We start from the raw sequence: 20,102 nt of genomic DNA, 5'->3' as shown, positions 1-20,102 counted from the left end.
ACATGTGGGCCAACCCATAGTTTCCTTGTTTTGTCATGACATGGTTACAAAACCGTGAACAAGAAGAATGTATCATTAATTTCACATTATAATTATCTAATAAAGGAATTGTATTGTTTGAAGAGGGAGTTATTTCAAAATAATCCTAGGTTCAAACCTTTTTAATGTAGTTTTTTATATAAATTTGGTCGAGACTTAAAGCTCTAAAATGGAAGGAGCCCTAAGCTGGCCAAGTTGGAAAGGTAATGCAACAAATAAAATTGCATAAGGTCTCACTTTTCAGGGTTTCAAATTTTAAATTTTTAATATATAATATTATTAATTATATATTATAAAAGTATATATTTTACCGTATAATATCATATTTCTTTTATATTTATTTCCTTATAATACATTCATTTTTCTCTATATTATATATAATAATATATTATTTATTTCTCTATATTATATATAATATATTAATATATTAATTTTTTTTCCTCCATATTATATCTAATATAATAATATATTAATTTTTTATCTCACTATTGTAATTTATAAACGATTTTATTTTATTCTTGTATAGAATTGTTTTTATTCTTAATATTAGGCTAATGTTCTATCTATCCATATTATAGATCATGCTTATCAAGAACTATTATATTGTAGCCGCCTTTTCATTTTTAATATTTTAATTTTTTTATCATAAATCTAATCATAACCTGAAAATCATTTTTAGGTTACATTTTAATACTTTTAAATTTATTATTTTATTTGTTCTTATTTTTATTTTATCTTCAGAATCTTTTCTCATTTTAAAATATCTTTCATATTTTTTTCATTATAAAAACATTATACATAATATATGGTTTTAAAATCATCAAAAGCATATAATACGATACCACCATAAATATTTTTTCCTTTTTTAAAATGAACGATTTAGTTATATATTTAATTTGTATATTTAATATGTTTTTTATAATAATTACAACTATAATATTTATTTTAATTTTTAGGGACACAAAATTTGAATTTGCATTGAGTCTCCCAACTCTTAGGGTCGGCCCTATAGCCCTGGCCCTGACACCCCTAACCACTCTAGGCGACTATTGTTTGTCTTTTCTTAGGATCGGCCTTCTAAGACTACACAAAAACAACACCAATGCCTTGTTCTCCTTGGGTTATTTAAAAAACCCAAACCAAATCAATTTTCCAATCAATCACTTCTCAATAATCACATCACTCATTTCATTAACCAAAATATTAAAATACTATCTAATTTAAATTATTATTTTATATTTTATTTATATATATTAATACTTTTAAGTATTTTTACCAAAAATAATCATTACCTCCTCAAAATCATCATGCATCAATCAATTTTTCTCTCTTTTAATTTTTTAAAAACTCATAACCGAATAAGGCCCAAATGTGAAATATGCTACACAAAACAACACCAAATGTGAAATATGCCACGCGAAATACATATTCTGATGTAAACTTTTTTAATTCAAAAATAAAATAATAATATTACAAACATGTGAATCCAAGTTTGGATGTTCCTTCCTAATTAAGCATAATTGATCGAATTTGAACGGTTAAATCTGGTTTTTTTCCTTGTGAGATACCAATTACGATTTATAGAACTTTCAAATGGCCTTATTTCTTATGATAATTAATAGCCAAAAGCCCATAAAAACAAAAGGCTCAATTGTAGCCCATCTCTAGTGTAGACTCTAATTATGATCTCGCAATTTACCATATGCTTCAAATTGTTGCCTAATCTTTATTCCTCAAATGCTTCAAATAATTTTTTTTTAATTATTTTGTTATGAAATAAATCTATTTTTAATTTTTTCTATTTATTTCTAACATAAAAAACATTGCATTTTTCAAATACAATTAAATAATGCATAAAATTACATAATTATATTAAATATTTGTTGCTTTGGGTTTTCCATTAAGTGGTATTTTTTTTTATGTATCTTGTTCTGTTTTTAATTTATTCTTATATTACTAATTTTATAATTTTAAAGTTGTATGATTTAATTTTAAAAAATAGGAGAAATACATTGATAAATAATTCAACACAAAAATATTGAGGATTTGTTTGATGTGACAATTTTTTTTAATAAAAGTGTAAATACTAAATATTAAAGACACTGATTCTTTTGAACTAATAAAAACTAAATTTATTAAAAAAAACTATTACAACTTTCAAATTTATTTAGAATGTCTTTAATAAGAATCAAACCCAAAAAATGTTGTTTATAGACAATACTTTATTCATTTAAGTTAATCTAGTGAAATATATCAATATATACAAAATTTATTTATCTTTAATATTTAAAAATGTAAATTATTATTTTTTATACTAATTTGATAAAAACAATTCATTTTTCAAATGGCATATGAATAATTGATACAATATATCTATGTGACCTGGAAATTTATTACAATGCATCAATTATTTCTCACACTCAGCAAAATAATAATATAAAAACAATTATTTCTAACTTTTTCTTGTCAAATCACCAATAATTGCAATGGCAAGAAAATTCTTATTGTTTCAAGCCAAAATGCTATTAGAAAATTCATAACCATTAAATATATTTCAATTTTGATATCTTCTTAAGATCTGGGTAGATATGGGATTTTTAGAAGTATAAATAATCAGATCTTTTGAAATGAAAAGAAAAAGTGAATTATTTTAAAACAAATATTTAATGAGATTCCCTCATATATTAAAAGAGAACAAACATAACCATTTAAGATTTTTCAGGTTAACTTATTAAAAAAAATAATCTTTTATTTAAATTAAAAATTGATTTACAAAAATAAAGTAATAATGCTTTAGTATTTAATTTATAACTGAATTGATAAAATAATTAATAATGAGATACAAATTTATTTTCATTCATTACTCTAGTGGTTAGTACCCTAAATTTTGAAATAATTATGATTTTGGAATATTTTGTTTAAGTTTATTTTTTCCCATTTTCTTCATTAGTTATACACCAAACCATTTAGAAAGATATTTTTTTTTTTAATTATTAGCATGTCTCTTTCTTAATAATAACAAAATTTATTTAAGCCTCCAACAAAACAATCTTAAATATAAGGGAAAATATTTCTTAAAATCAGTAAACTAAAAGAAATGTACTGGTTGGGTTGAGTTGTTTGTAACTCTTTTACCAATTTTTTTTTATATTATTGTTTTAAAAATGAAGGGGTGTGTCATATCTCTGTCATAATATTTTTTATAAATATATTTGTTTTTATATCAGTAGTCTGTCAACATTATAAGTTATATATATATATATATATATATATATATATATATATAATTTTACATTTTCTTTGCCATTTTTTTCTTACTTTTGTTTTACCATAAGAATAAGATTATAATAAAAATGTATAATAAGGGGTATTATTTTAAATGATTATAAATGTGTTTGTCATTTATGTTTTACAAAAAACAATACAAATCTATTTTGAAGAATTATATATACTTAATAAATATGATTCTCTTTAGAAATATAGTATTTTTTTTATTCCAATTTATGTTTTAAATTTTTAAATCAAAGTGTTTTTTTTTTCAATTTGAAATATTTAGTAAAAAAACAAAGTTGCAATAAACTAAGTTGAAAAAAATATTTCACAATATTAAAGAATAATATTATAATTAACAATTTCATTAACAAGTGTTGCAATTATATAAGTTGCAAAATCAAGTGTTGCAATTATATAAGTTGCAAAAATATGTCAATATTTCACTGTAAGGATGAGAATAAACAAAGTTGCTGGTAAGTTATTCGAGTTTTGGTTTCCGCAAAAAGCTCGTTTGTTAATTTTATTGAGCTGAGTTTAAGCTCGTTTAAAAACTCGAAAATTTAAAAACGAGTCGAGTTTCTCGATATTTCAGCTTAAGCTCTATGGACACGAGAATATGTTCGTTTATAATATCGTATAAATATAATTTATAAATTATTAAAAAAATATTGAAATATACTTAAAAGTGTTTATGTTATTGGATGAGAGCAAAATATTTGTATGTTATATTCTTTTTTAAAGTATTCTAATACGCAAAATGCTTTATGTTATTATGTTATTGTTATTGACTAGTGTTGGTTTTGAAGGTTTAATTCCACTAATTTGTTAGTATTGTGTCATTTGAAAAAAATATGTTTATAATTTTAATTTTAATGTTTCATTCTTAAATTTATAAATTTAACTTTTATATAACTTTTTCTAAAATAGTTCTAAACAAGTTTTAAACGAGCCAAGCAGATTGACTTGTGAGCTCAACTAAATTTATACTAGTCGAGTTCGAGATCGAGTATTAAAGCTCGAAACGAGTTCGAGCTCAAATATATACTAGACGAGACCAGCTCTAAACATTTTTTTTACATATTATTGTACTTGTGTTCCAATCGACCCAAGTTCAAACAAAATATTATTTTATAATACAAATTATATTTTTTTACCTGAAATCAATCATTTACGGAATGGCAGTAATGAAAAGAAAATTCCCAAAAATCATTTTACCCTGTCTGGTTCAATTTTGTATATATATATATATATTTTTAAATTATTTTTAAAATCTGTTATTATCAATCCTGTACATAACTCCCGCACGATATATCGTTTTCTGAATACCTCGCCCCCTATCGTTGCTTTCGTTACTGTTTTCTTCAGACGATTTATGCGCCAAGCAATTTCTTACTGATCCAGAGAATCTCCATTCGTGTCTCCTTTCAATCATTCATATACTATCATCGTAGAAGAAGATTGTACGTAGATGAATCATTAGCCTGTGAAGAAGAAGAAGACTCACTTTGCCTTTCATTATGGATAAACGGAGTTGGCTATGGAGGAGGAGGAGATCTTCCGATAAGAGCTTCGCTGAAACGGAAAGCTCAGAGTCTCTCTCATCTTTTTCCGAAAGATTTTCTGATGAACAGGTTTGTTCTCTTCTCATTATAACCGTTTCTCATCCTCCATATACAGTACGTTGTTCATTGCATTTTGTTTGTTGATGAAGGCATGTGTGAATTCGCCGGAATTGACATCGAAGGATACATCTACATCTACATCTACTGCAGAGGATGAACTTAGAGAGATGGTGAGGATTCTAGGGAAGAAGCTTTCATTAGCACATGAGAATATCAAAGCTAAGGAAGAATTGGTGAAGCAACATTCCAAAGTTGCCGAGGAAGCTGTTTTAGGTGCCTAACTTTGCCTTCTTCTTCTTTTTCATCTTCCTTTCATGGATCTGAAGTTAAACTTGTTCTCTTCTGTACTGTTCGTCAAGGATGGGAAAATGCGGAAACAAATGTAGAGAATCTAAAGCAAAAACTGGAATCGGCAAATCATAACTCCTCATTGCTTGAAGAAAGAGTGATCCAGCTTGATGAAGCACTCAAGGAGTGCTTAAGACAGTTAAGGCAGGCCAAAGAAGAACAAGAGCAGAAAATAAACGAAGCAATCACGAAGAAAGCGATCGAACAATACGAAGAGCTGGAGATTCGCACGATCGAGAGAGATCTAAACGCTCAAGCTGCAGAAATGGCTAGCAAGCAACATCTAGAGACAGTAAAGAAGGTTTCTAAGCTCGAAGCAGAATGCCTTAGATTAAACGCTATAATTCGTAAAGGAAATATTGATCATAACTCGGTTACTTCCACAGACAGAGACAGTCAATCCAACAGTGGAGAGAGGCTACTTGCATTAGAAAACTTGACGATTCCTAATTCTGTTGAGATTAATCTCATGGATGATTTTCTCGAAATGGAACGAATTGCTGAATTGGCGGACAAGTTAGAGAAGGTAGTAAAGGAGAAAACAGAATTAGAGATGGTTTTTGCTGAATGTCAAGATCAACTTAAGACATCAAATGATAAGTTGATAAAAACAGAGGAGAAGCTTAGGGAGCTTGAAGTTGAGTTATTGATGGCAATTGAAGCCAAATGTATAGCCGAGACAAAGCTTGTCGCCATGGAAGAAGAACTTAAGAAGGAACGGGAAGATAGATATCAGAAATTACAAGATAATCTAAAACGATCATTGCAAATAAAGCAGGTCAGTTCTTTAATTTTTAGTTTTGAAAAGATGAAACCATTTCAGTATTCATTATTTATTCATTAATTTTGAATGTTTATGGCAGGATAAGGAGCTGGAAGCTGCTGCTGCTAGGAGACTTGCAGATTGCAAGAAAACAATAGCCTCCCTCGGTCGCCAACTGAAGTCCCTCGCAACACTGAATGATTTTCTAATACAGTCTGAAATAAAGGTATCTACTCTAACCGAGATTTCATTATAGTATAAACTTGGTTTCCCATTTGACAAATTATACTTGACAACTCATTCATCTGGTGGATCACATTAAAAACCTGAAATTAGTCCGACATGAAAATAAAGTTTTTTCAAATGAAGCGAGTGTGTGGGAGAAATCATAATTGGTAGGACTATTTGGGCAAGTGTAAAATGGAAGTTGTATGAATGCTATTAACTTTAGGGTGCTGAATGATGGAAGAAATTGGCAAATGCATGTGACTGTATCTGCCTTTTTGTGTTGAAAAAGTTGGAGAATTTTTATGAGGGTCCCTTATAGCCTATACCCTATAGGCTTATTTATACTATATACTTGTAGATAACATAAAATTTTCTAATGTAGGGTCACAATGTAACAGAACCAATTAAGGTGTGTAGCCCAGGAAAAAATTGAAAGAAATGAACCAGTTTTCCTGCTTTAATAATATGCCAAAAATGTCGCCTTCTACTACTACCCACACTGTTTAAGAAATCATTGGTAATGTCTAAAAAAATCTGTCTCCAAATTTTATTGTAATCCAACAGCTAGAAATTTGACATGATTTTAGGTTAATTGTCTTGTATATTCAAGGCAAGCCAATAAACTAATTGTAAGAACTATGCTTAATGTTCTGAATCCATTTTTATCCAAGGAAGAAAATACTCTAATGTCAAAAAAGAGATTGAAAAGGATGAGGCCTTATCATAGCTCATCCTTTACAGAGTCTTCTTCTTCTTCTTCTTCAGAATCAGAAGAAGCTGTAGGTTGTTCTATTTTTTCCCTGTTCTCTTCTATGAACTCAATAATCTCCTCCTTATTATGATCTTCAAGATACTGCAATACATCACCAGTGCTTGATTTGAAGTAGATTGATGGGTAACCTCGAACCGTAAAGTTTTCATTTGTCACATCATTTTCTGTTGCATCCTACAATTATCACAACAAAACCTCATCATGTCACAACCCAAAATAAAAAAAAAAAATCAAAAAAAATGGGAGCAAAGCAAACAATAATATTTGTATTATACCATCTTTGCAATGAGGATATCCAGATCATTCTTATAAGTAATCGCCACTTCTTCCAAAATCGGGGCCAACTTCTCGCAGTATTGACATCCAGGGGAGTACAACTCAAGCAAAACTGTTGAATGGGGAACATGATCTTGTCAAATACATTCTGAAATCAGGTCATAACATTAGAGTGAACAATGATGGAGAAGATACACACCATTCTTTCCCGAATTCAATACAATTTCTTCGAAGCTATCAGCAACTACCACTTTCACAGGTTCGTCGTTTACTTCTGGAATTGGCTGAGACTTTACAAATGGTTTTAACACACCATCCTGCAAAATCATGAGAAATGATAAGACTGTTCTTGTTCTGGTAATGCAAACTTTAACATTAGTAGAAGCAATACCTTATATTCCTTCAAAGAATTCAATATTTGATCAGGTTTAATGTTCTCCTTAATAAACTTCTTCCCACTGCTCTCTTGTATAAGAATGAGAGGTGTATCTTCACCCTTAACTGTGAAATACTGGGGGTGAAAAGAAGAAGAAAAAAACTTTGGTTAATATGGATAGATGATAAAATAGTCTATATAATTCTATCCTTGTTAGTCATGGACGCAAAATTGTAATAACCTCTGCTAGACGATCGTTGATTTCAAAATCAATCAATAGGAAACTTAATCCCTTCCCTTTATACTCCACTGCAGTTTCGTGATAGTTTGACTCCAAGGTATGGTGAAGAACACTGCTAAAGTTCGTAAACATCAATACCTGTCAATGCCTTTGTGTTATCATCTAATAAGTCTATTTGATAAATGTAATCCACAACTAGGAATTCAGATCAATGTACCTTTGTGTTTTGATTTTGCCAAAACTTGGAAATCATTGCTTGATTCATCGGTTCAGTATTATAGACTGTCACATGAGGTATGGTTACTTCTTCAATAAACTTCACCATGGCATCCACTTGAAAATCCTGCAAATAAAGGCAACAATATTCCACCAATTTCAGTACTTATCCCAATGGCAAAGAAACAATAATACTGGAATACCTGAGAATCGACATATCGTTCATCAAATGGCTTCAATAACCTCAATGTTGGTCCAGTAATTGACTTGTCGCCTTCAGAAATGAACTTTGCATCCAAAGTATGACCGAAACTGTAATCAGATCTCAACTTTACAGCTAAAGCTAGAAAGTTATCAAACTCCTCTCCAGAAAATTTAGGAAATATCCCAACCTGGAGAAACAGTCACTCAATTGAATTAGTTCAATCGAGAGAATAAAATAACAAATTTATATCATCATCATCATCATCAACAATCACTTACAATAGACATCCCTTTCGAATCAACAAGATTGTCTGCATCTTCTACAGATTTCACTTCAACCGAAGCAGGTCCAAGCTGTTTAATCAAGTATTTTGCTATACCATCAGCTTTACGTGGACCATTATACTCCTGAATCTCATCTTCACCGCCCCTGAATATCTTAATAGACGGAACACCTTGAATCTTAAATTGCTCCCCGAGCTCTTTGTTTATTCCATCAGTTACATCAATTTTAGCAAGAACTATTTCAGGATCGTGAGTACTCAATATGGAAGCAGCCTTCTCATACTACACAACATTGAATACATTACATTACTGATAGATCAAACTCATACAGATCAATAGGATCAATGATCATAGATATGAAATAACAAGGATCAATGATCATGGATATGAAATAACAAGGATCAATGATCAAACACGATTCAGTAAATTACCTCGGGAGCAATTCTTACACAGGCTCCGCACCATGGAGCATAGAATTTGACAACTATGAAGCTGTGTTTACTCAATGTTTCGGTGAAGTTCGATTTATCCAAAACCAGAACATGATTCTCTTGGCCTTGTACGATTTGAATATTAACTGAACAGAGAATGGCTAGAAAAAAGATGAAGAAGCTAAGGGAAAGACCGGAGGCCATTGCTGTAACCTTCTTCACAATTGGTGTGATTCATATGAAGAATGATAGTTCATAAATAGAGCGCCAAAAGGAAATTGAATTGCTGACGTGACATTTTCTGATTGGTTCTCTAAACAGAATCACTATATTAACAAAAATTAAATAAAAAAAGATTACAATAATAATATAATGATATTAAATATTAATTGTGTTGTCATTTTACCTTTATAATCTTTATTCAGATTTTATTAGATAATCTTCAACATGTAAGTCAGTCTTATAAAGAAAAATAAAATTAGTATATATATTAGCAAACTTGTCAACAAATCTATTAGTAAATTAAAGAAACTTTTCATTTACTGACAATATATATGACAATTGTTAATTTTTTAAAATATAAGATTACAAGGAAATAAATTATTTGGAAGATTCATAGTTAAAAGAAAAGTAAGTAAATTTGTTTGACTTATTTAGAAAGATATATTTTTGATCTTATCTAAATACAAAAGATTCTTGTAATATTATTAATAATAGTCCGTCAATATAAATGAAACAAAAATTACAAACACAGTAATTTGTTTTACTCCTTTTAATTTGTATTTATAGGATAAAAAAAATATTTTTTATAATATTCTTACATCATAATTATTTTATTTAACAAAAAAAAACATGGATATATAAGTATAAAGATTAAAAAATCAGATAATTACCTTTTAAAACTGTTTTTCTTAAAAAAAATATTAATTTATTATATTTTCTTATAAATAATTACAGGATGTAATTTTATTAATATTTAGTTTTATAAAAATATACTCAAATTAAAAATTATATTATAAGTGTATTTATTTATTTTTTATATTTATAATATTATTTAATAAATAATATTATATATATAACTTAATCATAGTTAATAAAAAAAATTAATTATTATATATTTTTCTCTTTTCCATGCTCTCTTATATCTGACTCAATTTTTAATTGTCAATCCATTTTTTAATCCGTTTAATTCATCTCCATTATAATCAATTAAGATTAATTTGATTTTAAAAATTATAATTATAAATTAAAAAAATTATAATGTATTTATATTTTGCTTAATTATTTTATATATATTAAAATATACATATTATAAATAATAAATAAAAATATATTTAAATGTATATTTTATTATTATAATAATTTTATATAAAAATATTAAAAATAGATGAAATAGATGATAAATAATAAATAAAATGATTAAAAAATATTAAATAGAAAAGAGAAAATAAATAAATTGATTTAAATGAATGAAAAAAATGAGAGAATAAATAAAAAATATTTAAAAGTGATTGAGAAAAAAAAAATTAAATTATACGATTAAAGAGGAAGGTAGAGAATAAAATGAGTTTAAACGGAAAATATATTTGATTATAATTTGTTGACTGAACTTATTAAGTAAAACCTTATACTACTTTAAAACAATTTATTTAACATATTACTGTTTATTATTAAATTAAAAAAACTTTAATTATAGAATATGTGATATAAGTTATTGGTTGAAAAATGAAAAAGTATAAGGAGATAATAGAGAACTTTTTATTAATTTTTTAACAAATTAGATTTCGCTTAAAAATTATTAATACAAAAAATAAAATATGAAAATAAATTAAATTAAAGATTAAATAGTTTTATATCATACATAAAAATTTATTATATATTATTTTGAATTTTGTTGTGATATTTATTCTATTTTAATCAACTTTATTTTTATTATTTTATAATTAATACTGTATTTATTTTTGTTAATTATATTATATTTTTATTTTTCTGAATAATACATCAGTAACATTATACTATATACTCTCCATTATTACTACTACAAATTCTGTTAGTGTTATACAATGTTCAATGTATAGTAAAATTGTAATAATAATAGTATTCATTTAATATTATAACATGTCAACTAACTTTTAAAGGAATGTTAATAATATTATATTATTTATTTAATAAATGTATAAAATTAAAAATATATATTAAAATTTATTAATAAAAATAAAATAAATAAAATATTAAAAATAACTTTATATTATATGTACTAAAATTTAAAAATAATATATATATATATATATATATATATATATTAATTAAATTAAAGATTAAAGTAAATAATGTTATTATAAGACTAAATAAGAAATGTTAAAATTAAATGTGTCAGTATTCTTATAATTACACTGTAAGTATTATCTAACAGGGTTAAAGTGTGAAAGTTTAATGTGTCATAATACTATTTAATTAATATTATAACAAGTTTATTTTAATTTAATTTGAAATTGTCAACTAACTGTAAAAAGGAATGTGAATAATATTATATTATATATTTAGTAAATATATAAAATTAAAAAACATATTATATTACTTATATTGTTAAAGTTTTTTAATAAAAATAAATAAAAATAAATTAAATATTAAAATAGTTTTATATTATATGTAAAACTTTTTATATTATGTTTATTTTTTAATACATAATGTATTAATATGAATGGATATATATATTAAAAAAAATCATCAGTTTTAATATACATATACTTTTAAATATATATATATATATATATATATATATATATATATTATAAAATTTTATATATTATTAAAAAAAATATTTTTTCATTATTATATATAAAAATAAACTTTTTATATATATTTATTATTATTATATATATTTTTATATTTCTGAAAAATACATTAGTAATATTATATTATACACTCAGTCAATATATATTATTATAAAAAAGTATATTATAATTTATAAAGCAAATATAATATTAATATAATTTATTGTGAATTATATTATAATATATAATACTACAATATATATATATATTAATTAAATTAATTTAAAGATTAAAGAAATGAATGTTATCCTCAGACACAAGTTAATTTATATTATAATATATAATACTAAAAATATAACTACAATATAAATATATATATTAATTAAATTAAATTAAATTAAACATTAAAGAAATGAATATTTTCGTTGACCATAAGTTAAATGTCTTAGTGTTATCTGACAATCATAAGTGTTCACCATAAATTAAATGTGTTAGTGTTATCTGATAATTATAATGTCTCACCACAAGTTAAATGTGTTTGTTATCTCACAATCATAAATGTCCAATTACGAGTTAAATATGGTAGTAAGTATTATCTGCCAATTATAAAGTTAAAGTTAAATACAATACAAGTTAAATGTATGAGTATATAATAATGTTAAAGTTAATGTGTTAGTGTCATCTGAAAATGTTAAGGTTAAATGTAAATATTTTTTTATTATTATATATAAAAATAAAACTTTTATATTTATAAATTTTTATTATTATATATAATTTTTTTTTGTATAATAATTAATATTATTATTCTATATACTCAGTCATCAAATATAGTATTACACTTTATTATGATTTATATTATAATATATATTAAAAGTATATCTAAATTATAAAAATAAAATATGTATATATATTAATTAAATTAAATTAAAGATTAAAGGAAGGAATGTTATTATAATATGTGTGACTACAAGTTAAATATGTTGGTGTTATCTGACAATTATAAAATTTCTAACTACAATAATCATAAGATCTAACTAAAAATTAATTATGTCAGTGTTATTTGACAACCTTAATTTTAAGATTAAATGTAAATAATTTTTATTATTATATATAAAAATAAAACTTTTATGAATTTTTATATTTATAAATTATTATTATTTAAATTTCTATTTTTTGAATAATATATTAATAACTTTATACTATATACTCGATCAATATATAATATTATATAATTAATATTATTATTCTATATACTAAGTCATCAAATATAGAATTACAATTTATTATGATTTATATTATAATATATATTAAAAGTATATCTAAAATATAAAAATAAAATATGTAAACATATTAATTAAATTAAAAATATAAATTAAAGATTAAAGGAATGAATGTTATTGTATTGTACAAACTAAGTTTAAATTAAATATATCATGTTATCTGATAATCATATCTGACTAAAAATTAAATATGTCAGTGTTATTTAACAATCATTAAGATGTCTCACTAAAAATTAAATATGTTAGTGTGATATGACAACTTTAATTTTAAGGTTAAATGTAAATATTTTTTATTATTATATATAAAAATAATTTTTTTTTATGAATTTTTATATTTATAAATTATTATTATTATTATATAAATTTCTATTTTTTGAATAATATATTAATAACTTTATACTATATACTCCGTCAATATATAATATTATATAATTAATATTATTATTCTATATACTAGTCATCAAATACAGTATTACAACTCATTATGATTTATATTATAATATATATTAAAAGTATATTTAAAATATAAAAATAAAATATGTATATATATTAATTTAATTAAATTAAAGATTAAAGGAAGGAATGTTATTGTACTAACTAAGTTCAAATTAAATATATCATGTTATCTGACAATCATAATGTCTGACTACAAGTTAAATAGGTTAGTGTTATCTGACCATTATAAAATTTCTAACTAAGATGTTTGACTAAAAATTAAATATAAATTAAATATGTCAATATTATTTAACAATCATAAGATGTCAGACTAAAAGTTAAATATGTCAGTGTTATATGATAATCAGAAAATTAAATACAATACAACGGTAATATAACAATGTTAAAGTTGTGTCAGTATTATCTGACAACCTTAATTTTGAGGTTAAATGTAAATATTTTTTATTATTATATATAAAAATAAAACTTTTATAAATTTTTATATTTATAAATTATTATTATTATTATTATATAAATTTCTATTTTTTTGAATAATATATTAATAATTTTATACTATATACTCCGTCAATAATTAATATTATTATTCTATATACTCAGTCATCAAATAGGGTAAGGATCTGCTGTTTCAAAATAATGTTCCACTTGCTGTCTCATTTATCAAAACAACATAATTTTGATAAATTAGACAAATAAAAAATTATATATATGAAATAAACCCTAAATCCTAAACTCTAAACCCTAGATTCTAAACCCTAAACCCTAAATCTTAAATCCTAAATTCTAAACCCTAAAAAATTATATACATATGACATTTTATTTTAATATTTAATTTTTTTTCCTCTTTCCACACTCTTCTCTCTCCTATGAGACAGCAAGTGGAACATTATTTTGGGACAGCAGATCCGAAGCCCATCAAATATAGTTTTACAATTTATTATAATTTATATTATAATATATATTAAAAGTATATCTAAAATATAAAAATAAAATATGTATATATATTAATTAAATTAAATTAAAGATTAAAAGAAGGAATGTTATTGTACGAAACTAAGTTCAAATTAAATATATCATGTTATCTGACCATCATAAGAGGTCTGATTACAAGTTAAATAGGTTAGTGTTATCTATTTAACAATCATAAGATGTCTGACTAAAAGTTAAATATGTCAGTGTTATCTGACAATCATAAAGTTAAATACAATGCAGGTTAAATGTGTCAGTCATTGTTAATGTTAAAGTTGTGTCAGTATTATCTGACAAACCTTAATTTTAAGGTTAAATGTAAATATTTTTTATTATTATATATAAAAATAAAATTTTTATGAATTTTTATATTTATAAATTATTATTATTATATAAATTTCTATTTTTTGAATAATATATTAATAACTTTATACTATATACTCAGTCAATATATAATATTATATTATTAATATTATTATTCTATATACTCATCATCAAATATAGTATTACAATTTATTATGATTTATATTATAATATATATTAAAAGTATATCTAATATATAAAAATAAAATATGTATATATATTAATTAGATTAAAAATTAAAGGAAGGAATGTTATGGTACGAACTAAGTTCAAATTAAATATATTATGTTATCTGACAATCATAAGATGTCTGACTACAAGTTAAATAAGTTAGTATTATCTCACAATTATAAAATTTCTAACAACAACAATCATAGATGTCTGACTAAAAATTAAATATAAATTAAATATGTCATTGTTATTTAACCATCCTAAGATGTCTGACTAAAAATTAAATATGTCAATGTTATTTAACAACCGTAAGATGTCTAACTAAAAGTTAAATATGTCAGTGTTATCTCACAGTCAAATTAAATACAATGCAAGTTAAATGTATCAGTCATATAATATTGTTAAAGTTGTGTCATATTAGATAATCTTAATTTTAAGATTAAATATAAATATTTATTATTATTATATATAAAAATAAAACTTTGGTGAATTTTTATATTTATAAATTATTATTACTATTATTATAAAATTTCTATTTTTTGAATAATATATTAATAACTTTATACGATATACTTAGTCAATATATAATATTATATAATTACTATTATTATTCTATCTACTTAGTCATCAAATATAGTATTACAAATTATTATGATTTATATTATAATATATATTAAAAGTATATCTAAAATATAAAAATAAAATATGTATATATATATTAATTAAATTAAATTAAAGATTAAAGTTCAAGCAATGTTATTGTACGAACTAAGTTCAAATATATCATGTTATCTGACAATCATAAGATATCTACTGCCAGTTAAATAAGTTAAAATTAAATATGTCAGTGTTATTTAACAATCATAAGATGTCTGACTAAAATTAAATATATCAATGTTATTTAACAATCATAAGATGTCTGACTAAAAGTTAAATATGTCTGTGTAATCTGACAATCATAAAGTTAAATACAATGCAAGTTAAAGTTGTGTCAGTATTATCTGACAACCTTAATTTTAAAGTTAAATGTAAATATTTTTTATTATTATATATAAAAAATAAAATTTTATTTATATATATATTTTTTATTTTCTGAATAATACATTAGTAACATTATACTATATATTCAGTAAATATATAATATTATAAAAAATATAGTATTAATATAATTTATTGTGATTTATATTATAATATATAAAACTAAAAAGTATAACTAAAATTTAAAAATGAAATATATATATATATATATATATATATATATTAATTCAATTAAAGATTAAAAAAAAGAATGTTATTGTAAAATGTTAAAGTTAAATGTGTCAGTGTTATCTAACCTGGTTAAAGTTAAATGTGTCGATTAATGTTATCGAACAAAGTTAAAGTATGTTTAATGTGTCCTAACATCGTAATCATAAATATTCAATTAATATTATAAAATGTTGTATTTTAATTTAATTTGAAATTGTCAACTAATCATAAAAGGAATGTTAATAATATAATATTATTAATTTAATAAATGTATAAAATTAAAAAACATATTATATAACTTATATTATTAAAGTTTATTAATAAAAATATTTTAAAATTAATTAAAATAAATATTAAAAATAGTTTTATATTATATGTAAAACCTTTTATATTATGTTTCTTTTTTAATACATAATATATTAATATGAATAGATATATATTACAAAAATATATATATTTTTTGTAAAAAAAAATATTATTAGAATTTGTTTTTTCATTATTATATATAAAAAATAATTTTTTTATACATATTTTTATTGTTTAAAATTATTATTATTATTATTATACATATTTTATATTTCTGAATAATACATTAGTAACATTATATACTATATACTAGTCAATATATAATATTATAAGTTATAAAACAAATATAGTATTAATACTATTTATTGTGATTTATATTATAATATATACTAAAAGTATAACTAAAATATAAAAATAATATATATATATATATATATATTAATTAAATTAAAGATTAAAGGAATAAATGTTATTTTATAACTAGAAGTTAAATATGTCAATGTTATCTTATGCAAGTTAAATGTGTTAGTGATATAACAATTGTTAAATGCAAGTTAAATGTGTTAGTGATATAACAATTGTTAAAGTTGAAATGTCAATGTTAATTTGAAGGTTAAATGTAAATATTAATTTATTATTATATATAAAAATAAAATTTTTATATAAAATTATATATTTTTAAATTGTTATTATATATATTTTTATTTTTCTAAATAATACATTAATAACATTATACTATATACTCTGTCAATATATAATATTATAAAAAAAAAATTTAAAGTTAAATGGAAATGCAAGTTAAAGTTAAATGTATAGTCTTATCGACAATGTTAAAGTTAGATTTGTAGTTACTATTATGAACAAGGTTAAACGGTTAAAATTTAATTTGTTGTATTTAATTAATATTATAATATTTTATATTTTAAATTAATTTGAAATTATCAACTAACTATAAATGGAAGGGTAAAGTGACATTTTGTATTTTAATTAATATTATAATATTTTACATTTTAAATTAATTTGAAATTGTTAACTAACCAAAAAAGAAAGGTTAAAGTGTTAAAGTTAGTGTTATATAAAAATTTTCATTTTAAAGTTAAATATAAATATTTTATTATTATTATATATAAAAATAAAACTTTTATATAAATTATTATTATTATATATATATATTTTTTAATAATACATTAGTAACATTATACTATATACTCCGTCAATATATAATATTATAAATAAAATATTATAAGTTATAAAGCAAATATAATATTAATATAATTTATTGTGATTTATATTATAATATAATACTAAAAGTATATCTATAATATATATATATATATATATATATATATATATATATATATTAAATTAAAGATTAAATGAAAGAATATTATCTTATGAATCAGTTAAATGTATCATTGTTATCTGACAAGTTAGATGTGTCAGTGTTATCTGATAAGTGATAAGGTTAAAGTTAGTTAAATTTGTCGTGTAGTGTTATTTGACAAGGTTAAAATTGATTAAATGTGTCAATAAGCGTTATTAAAATTAAATGTGTTAGTGTTATTTTACAAGTTAAATGTGTCATATTATTTGACAATCTTAAAGTTAAATGTGTCGTAACATGTTTATTTTAATTTAATTTGAAATTGTCAACTAACTATTAAAGAGATGTAAATAATTTTATATTATTTATTTTTATTTAGTAAATGTATAAAATAAAAAACATATTATATAACTTATATTATTAAAGTTTATTAATAAAAATAAATTAAATTAAATATTAAAAATAGTTTTATATTGTATGCAAATTTTTTTATATTATGTTTCTTTTTTAATACATAATTATTCATATGAATAGATATATATATTACAATAAAATTTTAATCATTTTTAATATATACGATTTTTTTAAAAAAAATAAAATATATATTACAAAATTTTATTTATTCTTAAAAAAATATATTTTTCATTATTATATATAAAAATAAAAAAATTAGTATATATGTATATATATTTTTTTTATAAAAATAATAAATTATATTTTTTATAACATCTTTAATTTGTTCAAAAATATTATTAATGTAATAAGTTATAACCAATAAATAAATAAAACCTAATAAAAAGATAAACATTAATTTATTTAAAAATTGAAATTTAATTTTTTAATAATATTTACTTTTAAGCTCCAAGTCAAAAGTAAAATTAATTGTTTCTTATTTTTTTTAACACTATCCATAAAAATATATATATACAAAAATAGTAGGTAAAAAAAGAGGAGTGATAGAGTGAGGGAATTTGGTGAGGGAATAACTTGGCATCTTGTAAAATGTAAAAGTAGGAGGAAAGAGAGAAAAGAGAGAAATTATTTGATTTTTTCAACGAATAAGATTATGCCAAGTCATTCCCTCACCAAATTTTCTCACCAAATTCTCTCACAAAAAAAAATAGTCAATAAGATTTGTAAATTAAAAATATAAATGTTATTACATGAAAACTTGAAAAGTGAACTATATTTTTTGTTAAAATTTAGGAAAAAAATGAATAACTGTTTAAATAAACTATTTAGTTATAACAAACCCCCAACCAAATTAAAATATAAACAAAACACTCGCATTAAAAAAAATAAATTAAATAAATTATCATTAGTTAGATTAACAAATAATAATTCTCTTTAAACAAGAGAGAAAATGAATGAGATAAATTATCTTACTTCTCCCACAATTAAATAATATAATTATATATAAAATTTATTTTGAAAAATAAATAAGAATATTATAATTTAAATTTTAAAGATTTAATTATTAGATTAAATATTTAAGTTAAAATTATAATTGTAATATATTAGTTTGACTTGACTGTTGAACTATTACTAAACCAATTGATGTTAAGTTCAATTTAGAGATTTTATAGACAGTTAGTTTTCAATTTTGTTGGCAATATAATTATTTTTCTTCCTTATAATATACATATAGTTGAATTAAAAATAAAAATAAAATATATTAATTTCCAAAATGTTAATTTAATTCATTTCATAATATATGACTGAATAAAAATCACAACAAACAAAACATATTAAATTGTGACATTGAATACATTGAAACATTAAATGAATGTGCATTTAATGTTTCAATAACTTTAAGAATTATTATTTGGTTAAAGTCCGTGTGCAGTGTGCATTGAATGTTAACATATATTTTAATATTAATTAAATATATAAATTTTAAAAAATTAATTTTATAAATTTTAAAAACACTTAATTTTTTTTTTAATTTCTTCCCAATAAGAATCAAATTAATTACGCCACACTTTTTGGTTAGTTACTATAAATCGATCTAAACATTTAAAATTGTGTCATACATTTGGATCTTATTTAAAGTAATGTTAGATGTGTTTTACACTATTATCGATCTCTTATTCATTACCAAACTTTTTTTACCACCACTTCGACAAACCAACCAACAATC

At 22.0% G+C, this 20,102-nt stretch overlaps 2 protein-coding genes across 2 annotated transcripts; one reads left to right on the top strand and one right to left on the bottom strand.

The window, feature by feature from the left end:
• Positions 1-4,665: 4,665 nt before the first annotated feature.
• LOC124939588 (filament-like plant protein 3) lies at positions 4,666-6,150 on the top strand. Its single transcript, XM_047480049.1, has 4 exons — positions 4,666-4,943; positions 5,024-5,207; positions 5,294-6,064; positions 6,146-6,150. The coding sequence occupies exons 1-4, from the start codon at positions 4,830-4,832 to the stop codon at positions 6,148-6,150; spliced, it is 1,074 nt and encodes a 357-aa protein (XP_047336005.1). The 5' UTR covers positions 4,666-4,829.
• Positions 6,151-8,146: 1,996 nt separating this feature from the next.
• LOC124939587 (protein disulfide-isomerase-like) lies at positions 8,147-9,278 on the bottom strand. The gene is made up of 4 exons (XM_047480048.1): positions 9,075-9,278; positions 8,638-8,925; positions 8,358-8,546; positions 8,147-8,281 (listed from the first exon to the last, which is right to left on the bottom strand). The coding sequence occupies exons 1-4, from the start codon at positions 9,276-9,278 to the stop codon at positions 8,147-8,149; spliced, it is 816 nt and encodes a 271-aa protein (XP_047336004.1).
• Between the last annotated feature and the right edge of the window lie 10,824 nt (positions 9,279-20,102).

Source organism: Impatiens glandulifera, chromosome 5, assembly GCF_907164915.1.
Source record: "Impatiens glandulifera chromosome 5, dImpGla2.1, whole genome shotgun sequence".
Classification (NCBI taxonomy): domain Eukaryota; kingdom Viridiplantae; phylum Streptophyta; class Magnoliopsida; order Ericales; family Balsaminaceae; genus Impatiens; species Impatiens glandulifera.
This window is presented reverse-complemented; position numbering and strand designations above follow the sequence as displayed.